Source organism: Acipenser ruthenus, chromosome 42 (genome assembly GCF_902713425.1).
Source record: "Acipenser ruthenus chromosome 42, fAciRut3.2 maternal haplotype, whole genome shotgun sequence".
NCBI classification, from domain to species: Eukaryota; Metazoa; Chordata; class Actinopteri; order Acipenseriformes; family Acipenseridae; genus Acipenser; species Acipenser ruthenus.
In genome coordinates, this window is record NC_081230.1 from 3,580,626 (window position 1) to 3,603,726 (window position 23,101).

Consider the following 23,101-nt stretch of genomic DNA (forward strand, 5'->3'; position numbering starts at 1 on the left):
GTGTGGCTCAGTGTTGGGAGGGGTGTGTGGAATGCTCAATATGAGGGGTGTGGTTCAGTGATGGGAGAGATGGGTGGAATGCTCACTATGAGGGGTGTGGTCAGTGTTAGGAGGGGTGTGTGGAATGCTCAATATGAGGGGTGTGGTTCAGTGTTGGGAGGGGTGTGTGGAATGCTCACTATGAGGGGTGTGGTTCAGTGATGGGAGAGATGGGTGGAATGCTCACTATGAGGGGTGTGGTTCAGTGTTGGGAGGGGTGTGCGGAATGCTCACTATGAGGGGTGTGGTCAGTGTTGGGAGGGGTGTGTGGAATGCTCACTATGAGGGGTGTGGTTCAGTGTTGGGAGGGGTGTGTGGAATACTCACTATGAGGGGTGTGGTCAGTGTTGGGAGGGGTGTGTGGAATGCTCACTATGAGGGGTGCGGTCAGTGTTGGGAGGGGTGTGCGGAATGCTCACTATGAGGGGTGTGGTCAGTGTTGGGAGGGGTGTGTGGAATGCTCACTATGAGGGGTGTGGTTCAGTGTTGGGAGGGGTGTGTGGAATGCTCACTATGAGGGGTGTGGTCAGTGTTGGGAAGGGTGTGTGGAATGCTCACTATGAGGGGTGTGGTTCAGTGATGGGAGAGATGGGTGGAATGCTCACTATGAGGGGTGTGTTCAGTGTTAGGAGGGGTGTGTGGAATGCTCAATATGAGGGGTGTGGTTCAGTGTTGGGAGGGGTGTGTGGAATGCTCACTATGAGGGGTGTGTCTCAGTGTTGGGAGGGGTGTGTGGAATGCTCACTATGAGGGGTGTGGCTCAGTGTTGGGAGGGGTGTGTGGAATGCTCACTATGAGGGGTGTGGTTCAGTGATGGGAGAGATGGGTGGAATGCTCACTATGAGGGGTGTGGTCAGTGTTAGGAGGGGTGTGTGGAATGCTCACTATGAGGGGTGTGGTTCAGTGTTGGGAGGGGTGTGCGGAATGCTCACTATGAGGGGTGTGGCTCAGTGTTGGGAGGGGTGTGTGGAATGCTCACTATGAGGGGTGTGGTCAGTGTTGGGAGGGGTGTGTGGAATGCTCACTATGAGGGGTGTGGTCAGTGTTGGGAGGGGTGTGTGGAATGCTCACTATGAGGGGTGTGGTTCAGTGTTGGGAGGGGTGTGTGGAATGCTCGCTATGAGGGGTGTGGTTCAGTGATGGGATGGATGGGTGGAATGCTCACTATGAGGGGTGTGGTTCAGTGTTGGGAGGGGTGTGTGGAATGCTCACTATGAGGGGGTGTGGCTCAGTGTTGGGAGGGGTGTGTGGAATGCTCACTATGAGGGGTGTGGTCAGTGTTGGGGGGGTGTGTGGAATGCTCACTATGAGGGGGTGTGGCTTAGTGTTGGGAGGGGTGTGTGGAATGCTCACTATGAGGGGTGTGGTCAGTGTTGGGAGGGGTGTGTGGAATGCTCACTATGAGGGGGTGTGGTCAGTGTTGGGAGGGGTGTGTGGAATGCTCACTATGAGGGGTGTGGTCAGTGTTGGGAGGGGTGTGTGGAATGCTCACTATGAGGGGGTGTGGTCAGTGTTGGGAGGGGTGTGTGGAATGCTCACTATGAAGGGGTGTGGTCAGTGTTGGGAGGGGTGTGTGGAATGCTCACTATGAGGGGTGTGGTCAGTGTTGGGAGGGGTGTGTGGAATGCTCACTATGAGGGGGTGTGGTCAGTGTTGGGAGGGATGTGTGGAATGCTCACTATGAGGGGGTGTGGCTCGGTGTTGGGAGGGGTGTGTGGAATGCTCACTATGAGGGGGTGTGGCTCAGTGTTGGGAGGGGTGTGTGGAATGCTCACTATGAGGGGGTGTGGTCAGTGTTGGGAGGGGTGTGTAGAATGCTCACTATGAGGGGGTGTGGTCAGTGTTGGGAGGGGTGTGTGGAATGCTCACTATGAGGGGTGTGGTCAGTGTTGGGAGGGGTGTGTGGAATGCTCACTATGAGGGGGTGTGGTCAGTGTTGGGAGGGGTGTGTGGAATGCTCACTATGAGGGGTGTGGTCAGTGTTGGGAGGGGTGTGTGGAATGCTCACTATGAGGGGTGTGGTCAGTGTTGGGAGGGGTGTGTGGAATGCTCACTATGAGGGGGTGTGGTCAGTGTTGGGAGGGGTGTGTGGAATGCTCACTATGAGGGGTGTGGTCAGTGTTGGGAGGGGTGTGTGGAATGCTCACTATGAGGGGTGTGGTCAGTGTTGGGAGGGATGTGTGGAATGCTCACTATGAGGGGTGTGGTCAGTGTTGGGAGGGGTGTGTGGAATGCTCACTATGAGGGGGTGTGGTCAGTGTTGGGAGGGGTGTGTGGAATGCTCACTATGAGGGGTGAGGTCAGTGTTGGGAGGGGTGTGTGGAATGCTCACTATGAGGGGGGTGTGGTCAGTGTTGGGAGGGGTGTGTGGAATGCTCACTATGAGGGGTGTGTCTCAGTGTTGGGAGGGGTGTGTGGAATGCTCACTATGAGGGGTGTTGCTCAGTGTTGGGAGGGGTGTGTGGAATGCTCACTATGAGGGGTGTGTCTCAGTGTTGGGAGGGGTGTGTGGAATGCTCACTATGAGGGGTGTGGTCAGTGTTGGGAGGGGTGTGTGGAATGCTCACTATGAGGGGTGTGTCTCAGTGTTGGGAGGGGTGTGTGGAATGCTCACTATGAGGGTGTGTGGTTCAGTGTTGGGAGGGGTGTGTGGAATGCTCACTATGAGGGGTGTGTCTCAGTGTTGGGAGGGGTGTGTGGAATGCTCACTATGAGGGGGTGTGGTTCAGTGTTGGGAGGGGTGTGTGGAATGCTCACTATGAGGGGGTGTGGTCAGTGTTGGGAGGGGTGTGTGTGTTCCAGTGTGTTGAGCTGCTGTGTTGTTTTCCAGGTGATTTTTTCCCAGGAGTCTCTGGATGGATGGTGGCTTTCTCCTTGACTCTAGCTCTCAGTATTGGAGCCATTCCTCTGCTGGTGATCCAATGGAGAAGAATGGATGGTATGAACTTTATCATTATCATGACGCATTTCATATACCTCTGTGCATTTTAAACATGTCAAACAGGTTTACAATAATATGGATTGTTCTGTTTTTCTTCTAGGCATGGAGAGACAGTTTGAGCCTATGGGTAAGTAAAGCACTTAATGAAGAGATGCTGAAAACCCATTCCAGGTTTCTGCAGCAGTATCTTAAACTACCACACCCATAAATAAAGACATCCTTGAAAATGTATTTATTTATTTATTTTTAAATAAAGGAATATAGATTTTTCTCTATGGACGTGTGTTAAATTGTAGCAATTTTAGTTTGTATGTTTTATATACTTCACAGACAGCAGATTAGTTTTCACATAGACATCCTGCTAATTTAACTAGTTGTGTTTTTCATACTGCAATTTAATCTTTGCTGGAGCTGAAATAACCACACACTGTTCTGTCTGATTCATTTTAATCTGTACTGGAACTGAAATAACCACACACTGTTCTGTCTGATTCATGTTTTTAGCTGCTCTGCATCTTCTTAAGGAACTTGGTAAGAATTGTTTTTATAACTTTTTTATTTTTAGAATTACCAGAAAACTCCCTATCCTTCTATCTGTCTGTGTGTCTGTGTTAGCTTTCTATCCTTCTATCTGTCTGTGTGTCTGTGTTAGCTTTCTATCCTTCTATCTGTCTGTGTGTCTGTGTTAGCTTTCTATCCTTCTATCTGTCTGTGTGTCTGTGTTAGCTTTCTATCCTTCTATCTGTCTGTGTCTGTGTTAGCTTTCTATCCTTCTATCTGTCTGTGTTAGCTTTCTATCCTTCTATCTGTCTGTGTGTCTGTGTTAGCTTTCTATCCTTCTATCTGTCTGTGTGTCTGTGTTAGCTTTCTATCCTTCTATCTGTCTGTGTGTCTGTGTTAGCTTTCTATCCTTCTATCTGTCTGTCTGTGTCTGTGTTAGCTTTCTATCCTTCTATCTGTCTGTGTCTGTGTTAGCTTTCTATCCTTCTATCTGTCTGTGTTAGCTTTCGATCCTTCTATCTGTCTGTGTGTCTGTGTTGGCTTTCTATCCTTCTATCTGTCTGTGTGCCTGTGTTAGCTTTCTATCCTTCTATCTGTCTGTGTGTCTGTGTTAGCTTTCTATCCTTCTATCTGTCTGTCTGTGTCTGTGTTAGCTTTCTATCCTTCTATCTGTCTGTGTGTCTGTGTTAGCTTTCTATCCTTCTATCTGTCTGTGTGTCTGTGTTAGCTTTCTATCCTTCTATCTGTCTGTGTGTCTGTGTTAGCTTTATATCCTTCTATCTGTCTGTGTGTCTGTGTTAGCTTTCTATCCTTCTATCTGTCTGTGTGTGTGTTAGCTTTCTATCCTTCTATCTGTCTGTGTCTGTGTTAGCTTTCTATCCTTCTATCTGTCTGTGTGTCTGTGTTAGCTTTCTATCCTTCTATCTGTCTGTGTGTCTGTGTTAGCTTTCTATCCTTCTATCTGTCTGTGTGTCTGTGTTAGCTTTCTATCCTTCTATCTGTTTGTGTGCCTGTTAGCTTTCTATCCTTCTATCTGTCTGTGTGTCTGTGTTAGCTTTCTATCCTTCTATCTGTCTGTGTCTGTGTTAGCTTTCTATCCTTCTATCTGTCTGTGTTAGCTTTCGATCCTTCTATCTGTCTGTGTGTCTGTGTTGGCTTTCTATCCTTCTATCTGTCTGTGTGCCTGTGTTAGCTTTCTATCCTTCTATCTGTCTGTGTGTCTGTGTTAGCTTTCTATCCTTCTATCTGTCTGTGTGTCTGTGTTAGCTTTCTATCCTTCTATCTGTCTGTGTGTCTGTGTTAGCTTTCTATCCTTCTATCTGTCTGTGTGTCTGTGTTAGCTTTCTATCCTTCTATCTGTTTGTGTGCCTGTTAGCTTTCTATCCTTCTATCTGTCTGTGTGTCTGTGTTAGCTTTCTATCCTTCTATCTGTCTGTGTCTGTGTTAGCTTTCTATCCTTCTATCTGTCTGTGTTAGCTTTCGATCCTTCTATCTGTCTGTGTGTCTGTGTTAGCTTTCTATCCTTCTATCTGTCTGTGTTAGCTTTCTATCCTTCTATCTGTCTGTGTGTCTGTGTTAGCTTTCTATCCTTCTATCTGTCTGTGTGCCTGTGTTAGCTTTCTATCCTTCTATCTGTCTGTGTGTCTGTGTTAGCTTTCTATCCTTCTATCTGTCTGTCTGTGTCTGTGTTAGCTTTCTATCCTTCTATCTGTCTGTGTGTCTGTGTTAGCTTTCTATCCTTCTATCTGTCTGTGTGTCTGTGTTAGCTTTATATCCTTCTATCTGTCTGTGTGTCTGTGTTAGCTTTCTATCCTTCTATCTGTCTGTGTGTCTGTGTTAGCTTTCTATCCTTCTATCTGTCTGTGTCTGTGTTAGCTTTCTATCCTTCTATCTGTCTGTGTGTCTGTGTTAGCTTTCTATCCTTCTATCTGTCTGTGTGTCTGTGTTAGCTTTCTATCCTTCTATCTGTCTGTGTGTCTGTGTTAGCTTTCTATCCTTCTATCTGTTTGTGTGCCTGTTAGCTTTCTATCCTTCTATCTGTCTGTGTGTCTGTGTTAGCATTCGATCCTTCTATCTGTCTGTGTTAGCTTTCGATCCTTCTATCTGTCTGTGTGTCTGTGTTAGCTTTCTATCCTTCTATCTGTCTGTGTGTCTGTTAGCTTTCGATCCTTCTATCTGTCTGTGTGTCTGTGTTAGCTTTCTACCCTTCTATCTGTCTGTGTTAGCTTTCTATCCTTCTATCTGTCTGTGTGTCTGTGTTAGCTTTCTATCCTTCTATCTGTCTGTGTGTCTGTGTTAGCTTTCTATCCTTCTATCTGTCTGTGTGTCTGTGTTAGCTTTCTATCCTTCTATCTGTCTGTGTGTCTGTGTTAGCTCTTGTCTTGTCAGCAGGAGGGGGTGTATGCTATTTTGATTTGTTGATTTCGACTGTTTGTCTTTTCATCTGTTCTGACCTGTGTTATACAATGAGGCTCTAAATCAAGGCCAGGGTCACGGGGGGTTGCACCTGGAGGCAATGCCCGCCGAAAGTCAATCTGGTGCCCACCCAGCTGGTCTCTTCTCAGCCTTGATAAACAATTTATATACTATATAATCTGTAGAACATTTGCTGTTTTTTAGTCATTTTTGTATTTATTGTAAGTTATCTACAACAAAGCCCACAGTGTCCGCCCCTGAGTTACCCCCTTCCGGATCCCTGTGTATTTACGTAAACGCCGTTCAACACGCTCACTGAAAGTAGAGCAGGGGGCGGGTCTTATATGGAGCAAAGTGAACATTTCACAGAAAACAAAGTAAATATTTTGTGAGTGTAAATTTATCCTCTACCATCTAGAGTTATGGATATTAGAAAGTGGATAAATAGAAACAATCTGTTGACATTGCGGATAGATCTAGTGGAGTTTTCCTGGGTTTATTTGAATAAACTATAAGAAAAGATCCAGAGCTGGCAAAAGTTTACCAAACTAAACCAGGCAATGCTAAGAGCACCTCGCACCATATACAAAATTAAATGAAATAATGTGTGAAACTGTGAAGGAAGAGACAGTACGAGAAATCTGGGATTTGTAGTATACAGTAAAAGCTGATGGAACACGAGACCCAACTGGCTGTGAAAACATCTCGATTGTAGTTTGTTTTGTAAGTGCGAATGATGAAATCAGGGAAAGGCACTTGACTATAGCCACAACTGACAGTTTCGGTGCAGAGACATTTGCAAACACGATTGTAACTGAAATAATGGAAGCAGGACTCTGCCCTTCTAAAACGTTAAGCCAGTGCTACAATGGAGCAAATGTTATGTCCGGCTGCCACAGGGGGGTTCAAAAGATTTTGCAGGACAAACTGGGAAGGGAGGTCCCGTACATCCATTGCTTTAATCACCAGCTGCACTTGGTCTCTGTGCATGCCACGTCCTCAGAAGAAAAGGTAGAATAATTCTTCACTGTGTGCAGCTCATTGTACAAATTTGTAAGGAAACCAGCTATTGCTGTTCTGTGTAAAGGCGAGAAACTTAAACGATTTCTCGAGCAGCGTTGGACTGGGCATTACTGTACAGCTGGGGTTGTTGTGAAGTCGTTTAACAGCATTGTAGAATTACTTTCAGAAACCCAAAGCACTCGAGGACATGGAACCGAAGTTAAGATTGAAGCTGTTGGATCATTGAAGCCGGTGTCAGCTGTAGACTTCAGATTCATTGCTCACATGGTGCAAAACATTTTGAGTATACTGGACAGGGAGAAAAAAGCGCTCTTCTTTCTGCTGTAGAGGTCGTTCATAGTGCTTCAGAGTGTATTGCGAAACTGTGTTGCCATGCACTTTCTAACGATCTGCTGAATGACAGTGGTGAAACAACTGTGCCATGCAAGAAACAGAGAGTTTTACATTTGAGCAAGCACCTTAAAGACCTTGTGGTTGAGGGATCTGTTGGTCAGTGTCACAAAGACGGCCGGAGTGGGTGGCGTCAGACCAGATCCAGGAAATAAAACGACACAGACTTGGGGTTTTGGTGAAGCTGAGCACGTGATCGCGCTCAGCATTTAATAATTAATTGACAGAACAGAAAATAAAAGGTTTGAACACAAAACAGGACACGGCACTTGCGCCAAAATAAATAGACAAACAAAACGCACTAACATTTAACAAACGGTGAACGGACAGACAAACAAACACGGTGAGTACAAACACTTATATTTACGCTTTTACTTATTTTAACTCCTTTCTCTCTCCCGTTCTCCACTCTCGAACACCCAACCCCGAGTGAGTGAAAACATGCTGCTTTTATGAAGCTGTACCGAGACTCGACTGCTAATCAATCATTCAATTGGAATCGCGGTACAACTGCACGTGAATCAATAAAGTGCAATTCCCCGTGCTCACATATTACATTTTACTTGCACGTGAAGTGCTGTGCCATCCTCGTGCCTAAATACAAATATACATTTTAAACACTCGTGTTACACAGACCCGTTTATATCCCGTGTACCAATGACTATACACCAACATTTAACACACCACATGCAACATATAACAGAAAATACACACAGGGGCGGAGCACATTGCTACATATACCCCCCCTTGTGCGCAGCACACATGGCCTCAACGGCCACCTCCCCCCTTAAAAACCCAGCAGTCCAGAACAAAGTCTCGGGCTGGAAAGGGAGGCTTCAGTGGGCCCATGGCTGGCAATGCTGTCAGCACCCCTGCCGGTAGTGGCACGGCTGACAGCATGCTGGTCCACTCCTGCAGCGAAATTGCTGCGGGGGATGCTGGTCTCCTGACCTCTCCCCCTTTCTTTGTAGCCGGTAGCTCCCCTTGGTGGGGCTCCGATCACAGTGCTTCCGGCAGCGAAGAAGCTGCAGTGGGAGCAGCTCTCCGGACCTCCCCCACGATCTCCGGCAGTGAAACTGCTGCAGTGGGAGCAAGTCTCCTGACCTGTCCCACGATCTCCGGCAGCGAAACTGCTGCAGTGGGAGCAGGTCTCCTGACCTCCCCCACCTTCTTCTTGGCTGGCAGCTCCCCTTGGTGGGGTTCCGGCCACAGTACTTCCTGCTGCGATGCGGAGCAACAGGCAGCCCCAGGCGATGCGGAGCGGCTGGCAGCCCCAGGCGATGCGGAGCGACAGGCAACCCCAGGCGATGCGGAGCGACAGGCAGCCCCAGGCGATGCCAGACAGGCATCCTTGGGCGAAGTGTGGCAGGCATCCCTGGGCGAAGCGAGGCAGGCATCCCTGGGCGAAGCGAGGCAGGGAGTCAGGACAAGCTGGGGTGCGGGTGTTGGCACTCTTCTTGACCTCTGCGGCCGGGCGGTTCTTCCCCGTGCTTCCCTCAGCAGCCTATGCAAGGGCTGCTGAGGACCGCCAGCATCTAGTCTTGGTCCTTCTGGTGAAGGGAGAGGCAGCTCCTGCTCCTCTCCCCCTGATGGTGATGGAGGCAGAGGCAGCTCCCGCTCCTCTCCTCGTGATGGTGGGGAAAGTGATACCAGCAGGCATTCATCCTCTGCTGGTAGAAAGGGACCTAGCAGGCATTCACCCTCTGCTGGTAGACAGGGACCCAGCAGGCATTCGCCTTCTGCTGGTGGACATGGCGGAGGCAGAGGCAGCTCCTGCTGCTCTGCTCCTGCCGGTGGAGGTGGCGGAGGCAGAGGCAGCTCCTGCTGCTCTGCTCCTGCCAGTGAAGGTGGCGGAGGTAGAGGCAGCTCCTGCTGCTCTGCTCCTGCCGGTGAAGGTGGCGGAGCTAAAGGCAGCTCCTGCCACTCTGCTCCTGCCGGTGAAGGTGGGAGCAGCGTGTAGTCTCCTGGCGACGAAGGTGGGAGCAGCGTGTAGTCTCCTGGCGACGGAGGTGGGAGCAGCGTGTAGTCTCCCCCTTTTGCAGGGGACTGGTGCTGCTCTGCCTCTCTTGCAGGGGACTGGTGCGGCTCTGCCTTTCTTGCAGGGGACTGGTGCGGCTCTGCCTCGGAAGGGGAAACCAGCAGGCATTCTTCCTCTGCTGGTGGAGATGGGGACAGGAGGCATTTTTCCTCTGCTGGTGGAGGTGGGACCAGCAGGCATTCTCCCTCTGCTGGCCGCTTGGGTCCTAGGGCTGTGGAAGCCCCGACTTCCCTCTCTTTGGGCTGTGAACGCACCGACTCCTCCCTTTTGGGCTGTGGACGCACCAACTCCTCCCTTCTTGGGCTGTGGACGTTCGGGCTCCCCCCACTCAGGCGTAGGACGTTCGGGCTCCTCCCGCTTGGGCTGTGGACGCTCTGGCTCCTCCCGCTTGGGCTGTGGACGCTCTGGCTCCTCCCGCTTGGGCTGTGGACGCTCTGGCTCCTCCCGCTTGGGCTGTGGACGCTCAGGCTCCTCCCGCTTGAGCTGTGGACACTCTGGCTCCTCCCACTCAGGTACTGGAGAGGGCAGCGACTGCTCCTCTCCCTCTTGCTCACTGGAAGGCATCCCTCCCATGTCTGCAGCTAGGTATCCCAGCACCACCATGGTAATGTCACGAACTGATGCCGGGTTGTGCTGTTGCTCCCAGTCCTCCCATCGTTCTCCATCTCGCATCCGCAGCGTGTTAATAACCCAGGGGAGGTCACTGGTGAAGTTCCCCTCGGGGTGCACCAGCCAGTCCCATATTTCCCGTGACGGTGGGGAACCCGGTGGCAGTGGGGGTAGAGGGGTGGCTACTGATGCTTGGGGTGACAGCTGCTCCTTTCCCTGAGCCCGCGTATACGGGCATCCTACCCCGTTGTGGCTGTCCTCCTCCCAGCCCGGCATGCAGGATGAGTGCTGCAGCTGTTGTTGCTGCTGCTGCTTCCTGCAGCTTTTCTCCCCATCCTCGCTTTACTATTTATTTATTATTTTTATTTATTTATTTTTTTTCCAAAAAAAAACTGCGGTTCCCGCTCTGGCCTGGAGGCGCTGTCGTCCCGCTTCTGACACCACGTGTCACAAAGACGGCCGGAGTGGGTGGCGTCAGACCAGAGCCAGGAAATAAAACGACACAGACTTGGGGTTTTGGTGAAGCTGAGCGCGTGATCGCGCTCAGCATTTAATAATTGATTGACAGAACAGAAAATAAAAGGTTTGAACACAAAACAGGACACGGCACTTGCGCCAAAATAAATAGACAAACAAAACGCACTAACATTTAACAAACGGTGAACGGACAGACAAACAAACACGGTGAGTACAAACACATATATTTACGCTTTTACTTATTTTAACTTCTCTCTCTCTCCCGTTCTCCACTCTCGAACACCCAACCCCGACTGAATGAAACGTGCATCTATTTATGCAGTTGTACCGAGACTCGACTGCTAATCAATCATTCAATTGGAGTCGCGGTACAACTGCACGTGAATCAATAAAGTGCAATTCCCCGTGCTCACATATTACATTTTACTTGCACATGAAGTGCTGTGCCATCCTCGTGCCTAAATACAAATATACATTTTAAACACTCGTGTTACACAGACCCGTTTATATCCTGTGTACCAATGACTATACACCAACATTTAACACACCACACGCAACATATAACAGAAAAATACACACAGGGGCGGGCACTTCGTCACAGTCAGATGAAGCTGATAATGAATGTGAGCTCAAGAGGCTGTTTTATGGTGTGCTGGATGCCGTACTAGTTGAACTGTCAGCTCTTTTTAATGAACGTAATACTAAACTAATTGCAGCGCTACAGGCTGCCGACCCCAATAGCCCAACGTTTCTACAACTTGCTAATTTGCAACCCTTAGATCATTTATCAAGATGGACATTGTTGAATCTGAATTGCTAGTTGCATGTCAGTTTCTACAGATTAAATCAAAATGAAAATGAAAAGTGGACGACCCAGTCTGTGAAAAACGTTTCGCAACACCCTTGAAGCGATACCAAGTGTTAAGACAGTGCTATGACTTGCTTTGACTTTTGGGGCTTCTACTGCTATGTGCGAAAACTCATTTTCTACTCTTTCCAACGTACTGACAACACACAGAAGGAGCATGCTTCACAACCGCATAGCGCACCTCATACAGTTAGCCTTTGAGAAGGATTTGACCCTCAAGTTCTGTGGCGAGTGGAAAGTAGTAGTAATGAAAGTTCAGTGCAAAAGGGAAGCAAAGATGGCAGCTTTACTGAGGGCTTCTTCATGACACTGGTAAGTTATGGTTTACATTTAATCGATATGCTTTGCCATTATAGATTTTCCATTGACTTGTTTATTCAGTTGTTATATGATCAGTTATTTGCTTAGTTAGCTGTTATTTGATAATAGGTGCATATAGTGAGTAGCATTGTAAAGCACTCAGGTATTATTATTTTTTGTGTCACTCTTGTATTTAAATACCGGTACAATGTGTCAGTTCGTATATAATGTGAGGTGTGTACATGTGCCCCCTCACAGAATACATGGCACCCCCATCCCATGTAATTCCTGGCGCCGGGTCTGCTCTAAATTCCTGTAGTTTTATAGAGTTTACTTCTAATAATGTCACTGCTATTGCTACTATCACTGTAAGGATTTCACGCATACCCTGTGCTTATCACAGTATAATAAATGTGATGACTTGTCAGGTAAACATTGTTCTGTTTGTTCAATTGTTTTAGTCTAGCCACAGATCCTCATGGGTCTCCTGTTTGTTTATTGTCTGTATTGTTTTCCTGATCAAGCATCAGATGGGTAGTTAAGTGATAACTGTGGGTCTGACGAGAAGACGAGGCAATAACGTGACTCCTGAACAATGAGGAGATTAGTCAAGCAGTCCCTTCAGTGTGGAGTTCACTGCCTGTCCTGAACACTGAGGAGATTAGCCAAGCAGTCCCTTTAGTGTGGAGTTCACTGCCTGTCCTGAACACTGAGATTAGTCAAGCAGTCCCTTCAGTGTGGAGTTCACTGCCTGTCTGAACACTGAGGAGATTAGTCAAGCAGTCCCTTCAGTGTGGAGTTCACGGCCTGTCCTTGACACTGAGGAGATTAGTCAAGCAGTCCCTTCAGTGTGGAGTTCACTGCCTGTCCTGAACACTGAGGAGATTAGTCAAGCAGTCACTTCAGTGTGGAGTTCACTGCCTGTCCTGAACACTGAGATTAGTCAAGCAGTCCCTTCAGTGTGGAGTTCACTTTCCTGTGTGTTTATGCTACACATGATAACATTATATCCAGCGCCTCAGTGGTTATGAGCAGAGCAGAGCAGTGTGTTCATAGCCAGGTAACCCCACTGCAGGGGCCCAATTCTGAAGCAATGTGCAAACTGGAGAGCATCCACACTGCATCCTGCCATGTCCCCCATGGTGTGATTCTGAACAGAGCACAAGATGGACTCTATGGATCAATTGCAGCAAACTAAAATGAGCGTACTAACTGGGGATGATCCGGTGGTTAATATGGAGGATGGCACTAAAGTAGTATGCAACTTAATACCAATTGCAACACACTAAGCAGCTCCAGATAGTCCCCAGCTTTGTGCTAAAAATTCTCAATTGCAATGAACCCAAAATTACTATGGTTGCCCTCTAGAGATACTAAAATACTGTACTAACTCAGTCCAGTTTTGTCTTTAGACTAAAGTTGTGGTATTGCACTGTAACAGGGCAAGGCGGCTTGTATGTACTTATTTATTAATAGAACGGGGTGCCCCTGTGCAATTTATTATTTTGTATTTGTTTTGTTGTAGTTATTATTAAATAATAATAATAATAATAATAATAATAATAATAATAATAATAATAATGGTTTATTTATTTATACATTAAAAACCTCGTGCAGAAGGTGACCATCTCCCGAGTCAATTCATTGTTTCATTGTTGCTAATCGGTATATAAGCCTGCAGCTTTCCGTCCTCGAGGTGGATGTTCAAGAGGAGTGAACGAGAGTGAGCGAGCGAGAGAGAGAAACAAACGAAAAAATAAACAAACAAACAACGAAATTTAAACCCTATGGGTCAATTGCAACAAACTGAAAGCAGCGTACTAACTGGGGATGATCCCGTGGTCCCGTGGCAACGAACTTGGCGGCTGAAGTTAGTCCCCAGTTGCATACTAAAAAAGGTCTCAATTGCAACGAAGCCAAAAATAACTGCTGCTGTCCTCTAGAGAATACTAAGTACGGGACTAACTTAGTCTAACTCTTGCTATGGACTAAGAATTTTTGTATTGTACTAAGTGGAATAGTGGAAGACATGTGAAAGTCCCAGAATGTACTGGCAGTTTATTTTTGCTGAAATAATAACGTGTGCATATAATATACACATATATATGTCGTTACCATATTTGAAGCATCTGCTGCCTGTACGGATATTGTAATAGTAAAATAAAATTACATTACGACTACAATACTGTTAACTACTAATAACACTATGTAACACAATTTTTGTTCCTGGGTAGTAAGTGTTATTTCCTAATTGCTTATGCCTCAAAAGTATAGAAAATGGCTATTATTCCCCACAAACTTTGCTTTTGTGACCAGGACAGTGATATTTTGAAATTGACCTATTTCCAATGAGAAAACGGGCGAATTTGTGTCTTTTCGTTCACATAAAGTCAGAAAAAAACAACATATGAATCCAAATTAACATGTATTTATACTAAAGTAATACAAAAATGACTACAAAAGATTTAGAAGTGAGTAGTTTTTCGAGATTTACGATTATACTGTAAATCACTTTCACAAATCAGCCCCCAAATGTAGTTTCCCACCATGTTCTCGTTATACTGTCCTTGGTAGCGGCGTTCAAAGTCCAGTATATCCTGGTGGAAGCGCTCGCCTTGCTCCTCCGAGTACGCTCCCATGTTCTTGAATTTATCAAGATGAGCATCAAGGATATGGACTTTGTGCCGCAGTTCTTCACCAGAGTCTCAACCAACTCCACATAGTTTTCGGCCTTGTGATTGTCCAGGAAGCCCCGAACCACTGCGACAAAGCTGTTCCAAGCCGCTTTCTCCTTACTAGTGGGCCTCTTGGGGAATTCATTGCACTCCAGGATCTTCTTTATCTGTGGTCCGACGAAGACACCGGCTTTGACCTTTGCCTCAGACAGCTTAGGGAAGAAGTCTTGAAGGTACTTGAAGGCTGCCGACTCCTTATCTAGAGCTCTGACAAATTGTTTCATAAGGCCCAATTTGATGTGCAGTGGTGGCATCAGCACCTTCCGGGGGTCCCAGCCGTACTCATCATACTTCAAGGCGTCCAGCAAGGTCTTGATGCTGTTGTAATCCTCTTTGAGGTGCACCGAGTGAGCCAGGGGAAGAGATGGATACTTGTTACCATTATGGAGCAGCACGGCTTTGAGGCTCCTGGATGAGCTGGATGAGCTGATTCGTGAAAGTGATTTACAGTATAATCGTAAATCTCGAAAAACTACTCACTTCTAAATCTTTTGTAGTCATTTTTGTATTACTTTAGTATAAATACATGTTAATTTGGATTCATATGTTGTTTTTTTCTGACTTTATGTGAACGAAAAGACACATTCGTTTTCTCATTGGAAATAGGTACATTTCAAAATATCACTGTTCTGGTCACAAAAGCAAAGTTTGTGGGGAATAATAGCCATTTTCTATACTTTTGAGGCATACGCAATTAGGAAATAACACTTACTACCCAGGAACAAAAAAAAAAAAAATATTTGTTACACGGTGTAATGAAGGAAGGTGTTGGCAGCATTACAGTCATGCATGTAGAGCCTGTAGTATGCGATAGTAGGCTTCACATTTGAGAGACGTATTTATTTATTTTTATTTTATTTTTATTTTTTTGAGGGGACAGCAAGTCTTTTCATTCCCTTTAAGTTGAGGGGACTCGACACTGGTGGTTCTTTGGGGTGAGCAGGGATATTGAGGAGTAGGGACACAGTGGGTAGAATGTGAGTTAAGTGTTATTTTACGTAGTAGGACCTGGGGGCACATTGGAAAACAAAATAAACAGTGCTCTTCTCAGGGTGTTTTTAGAAGTGATTATCTATGATACTTCTTCAGAATACCACCCCTTCCCTGTTTTGTACTTGTTGTGGTCCAATGAGAACAGTGTCGAAACAGCCCGTGTGTGTTGACCACGGTTATCCTTTCCTCCCTTTAAAACAGCCTGGGCCGCACCGCACGAGCTGCAACTGTCTGCATCATGTATTAAGCTAATGCTGAAATCAAAAACAGAATTTAGCTTTGCTAGTTTATTTCATGGCATTGCACTTGGTTGAGTATTTTATAGGCAGTCTGTGTGCCTTGATATGGAGTATTTTACCATGCATATACAGTATATCTTAAATAAAAAAAAAAATATATATATATATATATATATATATATATATATATTACGTGCACACATATAAATATATGCATAAATGTTGGCCTATTTGTAACATTGTAAAAATGATTATTAGCTCATAATATCGTAAAATACATACATTACTGTTACAAATATTTCAAATGTTCTGATTCAGAGCCACCCCGCCTTGCGCCGTGTCTGGCTCCCTGTAAAAGGATGAAGCGGTTCTGATAATGAATCAGATCCTGTTTGGTAACAACAACAATGCTTGATCCTTAGTACCGTACTAAAGCTGGGGATCAGCTAGTCTCCAACTTTGTTTCGCTTGTTTTTTTGATGCAATTGGTACTAACTTAGTACGCAGCTGGGGATGATCCCGAGATAGTACCTGTCACAAAGACGGCCGGAGTGGGTGGCGTCAGACCAGAAACAGGAACACAAACGACAGAGAGATGTGGAGTTTGGTGGAGCTGAGCGAATGCTTTCGCTCAGCATTTAATGAATAAACAGACAGAAAATAAACGTTTGTAACAAAACACAAAAACAGGACACGGCACTTGTAGCCAAAATAAACAGACGAACAAAACGGACTAGACAGTGCACAGACAGACGAACAAAACACGGTGAGCAGATAACTATTTACTTTACTTTTACAATTACCTCCGTCTCCAAACCCGTTCTCCACTCACCGAACACCTAACCACGAGTGACTAAAAATGTGCCTATTTATACTGTTGTGCTGGGATTCAATTACTAATTAATTATTCACTTGAATCCCAGCACGTGAATTAATTCTGTGCAACCCCGTGCTCACATATTACATTTAACCAGCACGTGAAGTGATTTGTGCTCTCCTCGTGCCTAAATACAAATCTACACTTTAAATACACGTGAAACACAGACCCGTTTATATCCCGTGTACCAATCTATACACCAACATTAACACACACACGCACGCAACATACAACACATAACACACAATTGCACACAGGGGCGGGGCACATTGCCACAGTACCGTACTGGCTAGTACGCAACTTAGTATGCAGCTCCGTACTAACTCTGCAAGTTCATTGCAATTGACCCTATAGGAACAGCAAAGGCGATTGCCCAGCCTGACCTGTAGTAAGTTTTTGTGTTTGTGATTGGTTTTTGTTTATGTTTTGTTTCGCTCTGTGAGCAGGTGTTTTTGTTTAAATATTTTATTTAGTTTTGTTATTTAAATAAACGGCGTGTCTTTTTGCACCGCAGTATTTCTGTGTTTGTTTTTCTTCCTGCATTCTGGCCTGATGTCACCACTTAGCCATCCTGTCACGTGTACTAACTCTTGAAACAAATGTGAAGAATCTCAGAATGTATTGCCAACATTTATGGAACTGAACTAGTCTAAGTATAAATAAAATGATTTGAAGTCTAACTGTTTGCCAAGGTAGTTTCATTCTTATTCAATAGCCTAGGCCTATATTTAAAATATATTTATTCTTAATTATGTCACGATGCTTGTAATTAAGCCTTATATCCTGATTTGTAATGGTAATGAATGGTAGTCAAATACTATATTGTGGATGGATATTGATGTGTGTAAAATGTGTTGTTTACACCTTATTCATTGATTGTACGATGGCCAATGCATCTTGTGATTGTTGTTTATTGTGTCCTCTTAGAAATTAAATCATAGGAATATTATTGTGCAGAAGCTCATTAAATCTAATGTAATCATTCATTCAGCGGTGTTCAGTTGTTTTTCACAAGCCGTTCCTCTTATAAAGCATTCTCCTGCCTTTATCTGCACCTGCTTTCATGATGTGGAGCCACAGCGAGAGACTTTCGTACGCTCGGCGAGTACAGTCTGCCCAAATAATATCCACCCGTTATCACTGCTTGTGATTTCATTTACACCTTTTAATATGAGCTACACCTAAACATATGCAGTTGTTTTATGTGTGAATTGCCTAATGAGCACGAATGACAGTTTTTTTTTCAGTTCTGCACTTCATTCATTTTAGTGCCGCTTTATTTAAACGAGATTGTACTTTTCATTTCAGAACAGTGCAATATGTTTGTATGCAATTCAGCCTATTTACTTTTGTGCATCGGTTCATTTCTGTACCTAATTTACATATCTAACAAAACCAGATCATTAGGATGTTGTTGGGTTTCTCAATAAATAAATGTGATTATTAATAACATGCACCGTTCTTCATGGAAAAATAACACTCTAGATGACATGTATAATTTATTTATAGTTTGAATTATATAATAAGCTGAAACCAAGTCATTTTGAGCTCCCGCTTCACTTCCTGTTTGGTAACACGCTACAATAAAGAGTTTAATCCTGTGCTCAGGTGTGTATCAAGGTTGTGGATTAGCTGATCCCCAACTTTAGTTCTGCATATTTTTTCATAGCAAGTGGTACTAAATTAATACGGAGCAGAGGATGATCCCGAGATAGTACCGTACTAGCCAGTCCGCAGCTTAGTCCTAAATTCCCAGGTTTGCTGTAATTGACCCCTGTGTGATTACCACTGGCCAGTCCATGGACAGGGTCAGCAAATCAAGAGAGACTGACCTCCCCTTTAAATCCAAGAGAGACTGACCTCCCCTTTAATGTGGAAAACAAGCACTTCCTGGGATTGTCAATCATATCACAATAAGCTTTCTTTATTTCCATTATAGCAAATGTCCCCATAGCTGTACAATATGGACCATTTCTCTACTGGACCTGCTCAAGGATATCTCATGTCGGTCACAGTTGGACTAGGTGCTTAATACACAGTGTGATCTATTATTCAGTGGTATTCAATAGATGATTTTACTCCTCAGTGTGCAGAATGTAACCCAGCTCTCTTCTTTCACAGAGTCTGTAAAGCGAGAGGTCCTTAAATCAGGTATGTAGAGTGTGTGGAAATCCACAACCTGACTCACCCCAGCACAGCCCTGCCAGTTAGTGTGTGCTGCACATCTTCTGAACTGTAGAAAGTACAGGAGGAGTGATTGTAAAATAATGCTCTCTTTATTTCTGTGTTCTAGAATGGAAGTGGATCCTCAGCTCAGCAGGTATGTGTCTCTTCAATGGATTCCTTTCACAGTGGAGGGTAAAAGAGCAGCGAGGAGCCCCGTCTCACTCACTGTGTTTACATCTATATTTACATTCTGCCCCATTTAAACTTCTGTGCACTCCCAGCTCAACTAACACCAGCCTCGCGTGCCTCCCAAACGTAACACTGAAAAGGAGAGGAGAAAGTGTGTTTAGTTATAATGCCCCAGATTGTGAACTCACTGTGAAGTGAAGATCACATGTAGACACTGCAGGGGTCCATATGTTACACTTTGACATGCATCTAGAGATCTGCTGATCTGATTGTGATGAAACTTGGTACAAACATTCTTTATACACATTATTAAGAGTATCACAGTCTGGAGCCTGTCTGCACCTCTCCTCTCATGAGTGTACCCCTCCCTCTATCCTTCTCTCCTCTCCTCTCCTCTTCTCCTCAGTGGGGATGCATATCCCAGGTGTATACTATATATATACGTTAGAGTCCTATGGTGGGCCGATTTTTTACGACCCTCTACCGACCTGGATCCACAATGCACTGCAGCACCGTCATCATACCCTCCCCTCCTACCCTCCCCTTCCCTCCCCTCCTTCTCTCTCTCCTATCCCTCTTCCCCTCTCCCTACCTCTATCCTCTCCCCTTCTCTCCTCTCTTTACCTCCCTCCCTCCATCCAGCCATCATACCTTCCCTTCCTTGTACCCTTCCCTCTTTCTCCTATCCCTCCCTCTCTCAATCTCTACTCTCTCCTCTACCTCTCCCTCTCTCCATCATACACTCCCTCACACCCTCCTGTCATAATAATAATAATAATCATCTCTTCTTTGCTCCACAGTTGATGTGACTCTGGACCCTGATACACTACACCCCCAGCTCACCCTGTCTGTGGATGGGAAACAAGTGAGACGGGGAGAGACACATCAGGATCTCCCTGACAATCCAGAGAGATTTGATCACAGGTTCTGTGTGCTTGGCAAGGAGGGCTTCACCTCGGGGAGACAGTACTGGCAGGTGCAAGTGGGGGGGAATACAGAGTGGAGATTAGGAGTCATCAGAGAGTCTGCCAAGAGGAAGGGGGGGTTCATCATGACCCCCCAGCAGGGTTACTGGACTGTGGAATGGAATGGATATGAAGTTGAGTTCACTGCTCTCACTTACCCCCGGACCCCTCTCCCCCTGAGCTTGAAGCCGCAGAAGATGGGGGTGTATCTGGATTATGAAGAAAGGCAGCTGTCCTTTTACAATGTGGAGAGCAGATTTCACATCGACACTTTCACTGACATGGAGTTCAATCCCAATGAGAAACTCTACCCACTCTTCTGGACTCTGGATAGGAAAATAGACCTTGTGCTGGAGCCCCCTAACCCTTACCCTAACCCTAACCCTGTCAGCGCTGCAGATTAAACACAAATTGCTGTCTGAACCAGGAAACTATTCAAACAGCTCAGACAATCTCCTCTTCATTTTCACTGACACTCTCTCTGCACTCTTCTGGGCTTATGAGAAGAAATCCTCTCTCTTCCACCCTCTTACCCTGAGCCCCTCCTCTTTATTTCTCTACACCCCCTTTCCTACTCCCCTTCCTGTCTCCCTCTCTTCCTCTCCACCTTGTTGCAACTCCAAATCCCTCTCCTTTTCTGCTTACTGCTCTTCTCTACCCCTATCTTTTCTCTCTCCTCCTTCTCTCCCTTCCCTCTGATATGTTACCCATACTTACTACTTTCCTCTATCCTCTCTCCACCCTGCCCCCTCTACTCTCCCTCTCTCCTCCCTGCTCTCCCTCTCTACACCCTGCCCTCTCTACACCCTCCCTATCCCACTCCCCCTCTCTCCCCCTGACCTCTCTACTTTCCCTATTTCCTCCCTATAACGGGGTCGAAATGACCAGTATTTCACATTTTTATTTTGCACTTTATATATTTTGATTTGTGCATGTTTTCTTTGATAGGGCACTTTGATTTGATTTTGTAGCACTTTTATTGTTCCTTCCCCACTCAGTTAATTAATTAATGACCCAGTAATTGAAAATACGCACCTGACAATAAATACCCCTTGATTTTAGTTTTCCAGGATGGCTATCCACCGTTTGTCTTGTCTGTGTTTTTTTTTGTGCGTGTAGGAGAGGGGACCTGAGACGGAACTAAAATAAATGGTAAGCCTAGTACTGCTGCTGCTGTGATGACGACGACGATGATGATGATGATGTCGTTGGGGATATTGTTTATCGGTGTCCCCTCCTCTGCACTCACTGGCGTTTTGTGTTTTGTGTTTGTTTTTAAACCGGTTGTTTTTATTTTTGGATTTTAAATGAAACCCGTTTTAGTTATTTTTTTTGTACAAAGCACTTGTGTGCTATTGTAATGATCTGCTGCTAATTCTTAATTCTGTGCAATAAAACATTATTTTAATTGACAGTAACTGTGTCCTGGTTACTCTCTTCCCTGATTTGCCCTCTGAAAAAAGAACTTTAATTCTGAGGGTGCAATTCCCTTGGTGGCGTAGTCAGGGCTACCTTGCAGGTTCTACATCCCCTACACTCTCTATTCTCCCTCTCTCCTCTTCCCTCATCTTTTAATACGCTGATATAGCTGTGGACCTAGGAGCCACCAGCATTAATAACTGTATGACCATAAGAGTAGTTAAAGGGTTAAACATATGTGTTATGGTGTAACAGGACTGCTTTGTTCACCCTGTTGACTATTGTACTCTGCGTTGTGTTTCTTTTTTTAACGATGATGACACAAAAACATGCGTTTTCATTATCGCCTTTGTTTTTATTCTGCATTGAAAATGAAAAGAAAAGAAAATTGCATTTCAGTCTGGTTACTGCATCTGCATCCACCTATTCAGTAATTAAAATAAACTAATTACTCAAGACATAGAGCCCAAACAACAAAAATACAACACTTAACAGCATTTAAGCCGTCTCTCTTTTCTTTGCATTGAATAGCTATACAGTGGTTTCGTAATGGAGGTTACGTAGTGTAAGAAGGCTGCACTCACACGCACATGTGGGTAGGCCACGGGAGACAAAAATAATAACTTTTAAAACTTTCTTTGCGTCACAATAAACACATTTTTACAACTTACATTTTTATCACATTCATATTATTGTCTAATATTCTGACTCATATGTCCAAAGTGATATACAGTTTTCAGGGATTTTTCTTTATTAAGCATGCTACAAACTTTTTATTTTTATTTTAGCAAAACATTAATTAACACCAAACATCCTCTCAACATACTTTTTCATTACCCAAAGTTATTACGTTTATAATGTTGTCCTTCTTTGTTAACAAATGTGCATTTTGAGTGATTTTTATGCAATTTAATAGACAACAGCAAAATAACGTACCTTCCTCTGAGACTTCAAAGACAGGAAAGGAAAAAATGATTGTGTTTCAGTACCTTTCCTTACATTTGGACTATACCAAAATAACTCAATGTCATTGTTCCGCTGTTTGTTTATTTATTTATTTATTTTTTCCTAAACAGACTGCTCATATAGCTCCATAATAATTAGAAAATTCAAGTCAGAAAATGTTTATTTCCTTAGAAATAATTACTACACTGTATGTTATACAATTCACATTACCCATTACTTGTATAATGGTACTGTCCATTACTCTGAAGCCTTGCGAGGAAAAAATTGTCAGACTTTTTAAAGTGACAGCAACAGCCTAATGAAAATCTAGTGAAACCACTATACTACTGTTACAATGACACCAACACCTTTGAATTGTACAGGAAATTGATTTAGAGAGTTGAACTAGTATGGCAACCATGGAGACAGGTGATAAAATGGAGGCCATGGGAGAGAGCAGTTAAATCAGCGAAAACACCCCAATAAGTCAACACACGAGGCGTTGACTGGAAATAGGGGGGAGGTCCTGTTAGTAGGCGACTCAGTTATTCGCCACGTTGACAGGGATTTTAGCCATAAAGACCCTCTGAACCTGCCTGCCTGGAGCAAGGACATTGAATCAAGAGTGTGCCAATTATTAAACAATCAGAAAAAAGAGGCTGTGGTCATTCTACACATAGGTGCAAATGACATAAGAAATAGGAAATCTGAAATTCTAAAAGAGGACTTCAGATCATTAACAAAACAACTAAAAAGGTCAGGATGCTGAATTATTCTGTCAGGTCTATTACATGTTATTGGTTGTGGGGATGAAAAAATCAGCAAAATTACGGCTTTAAATGTGTGGCTGGCTGGCTGGTGTGCTCAAGAGGGTCTGGGTTTTATAAATAACTGGTACTGTTTCTGGAGAACAAATATATTTTATAAGAAGGATGGACTTCATCTAAATAGATTAGGGGCAAGCAGGTTAGC

General features: G+C 44.8%; 1 protein-coding gene across 2 annotated transcripts in view; it reads left to right on the forward strand.

The window, feature by feature from the left end:
- Positions 1-21,179, forward strand: part of LOC117404952 (butyrophilin subfamily 3 member A1-like) — a 68,412-nt gene extending 47,233 nt beyond the window's left edge. For both annotated transcript variants that reach the window (XM_059011567.1, XM_059011568.1), the window contains 6 exons: positions 2,870-2,977; positions 3,081-3,107; positions 3,485-3,511; positions 18,567-18,596; positions 18,739-18,765; positions 19,601-21,179. In XM_059011567.1, the coding sequence (XP_058867550.1) occupies positions 2,870-2,977; positions 3,081-3,107; positions 3,485-3,511; positions 18,567-18,596; positions 18,739-18,765; positions 19,601-20,169 (788 nt within the window). In that variant the 3' untranslated portion in view covers positions 20,170-21,179. The remainder of the gene's footprint in view (positions 1-2,869; positions 2,978-3,080; positions 3,108-3,484; positions 3,512-18,566; positions 18,597-18,738; positions 18,766-19,600) is intronic.
- Positions 21,180-23,101: the final 1,922 nt, after the last annotated feature.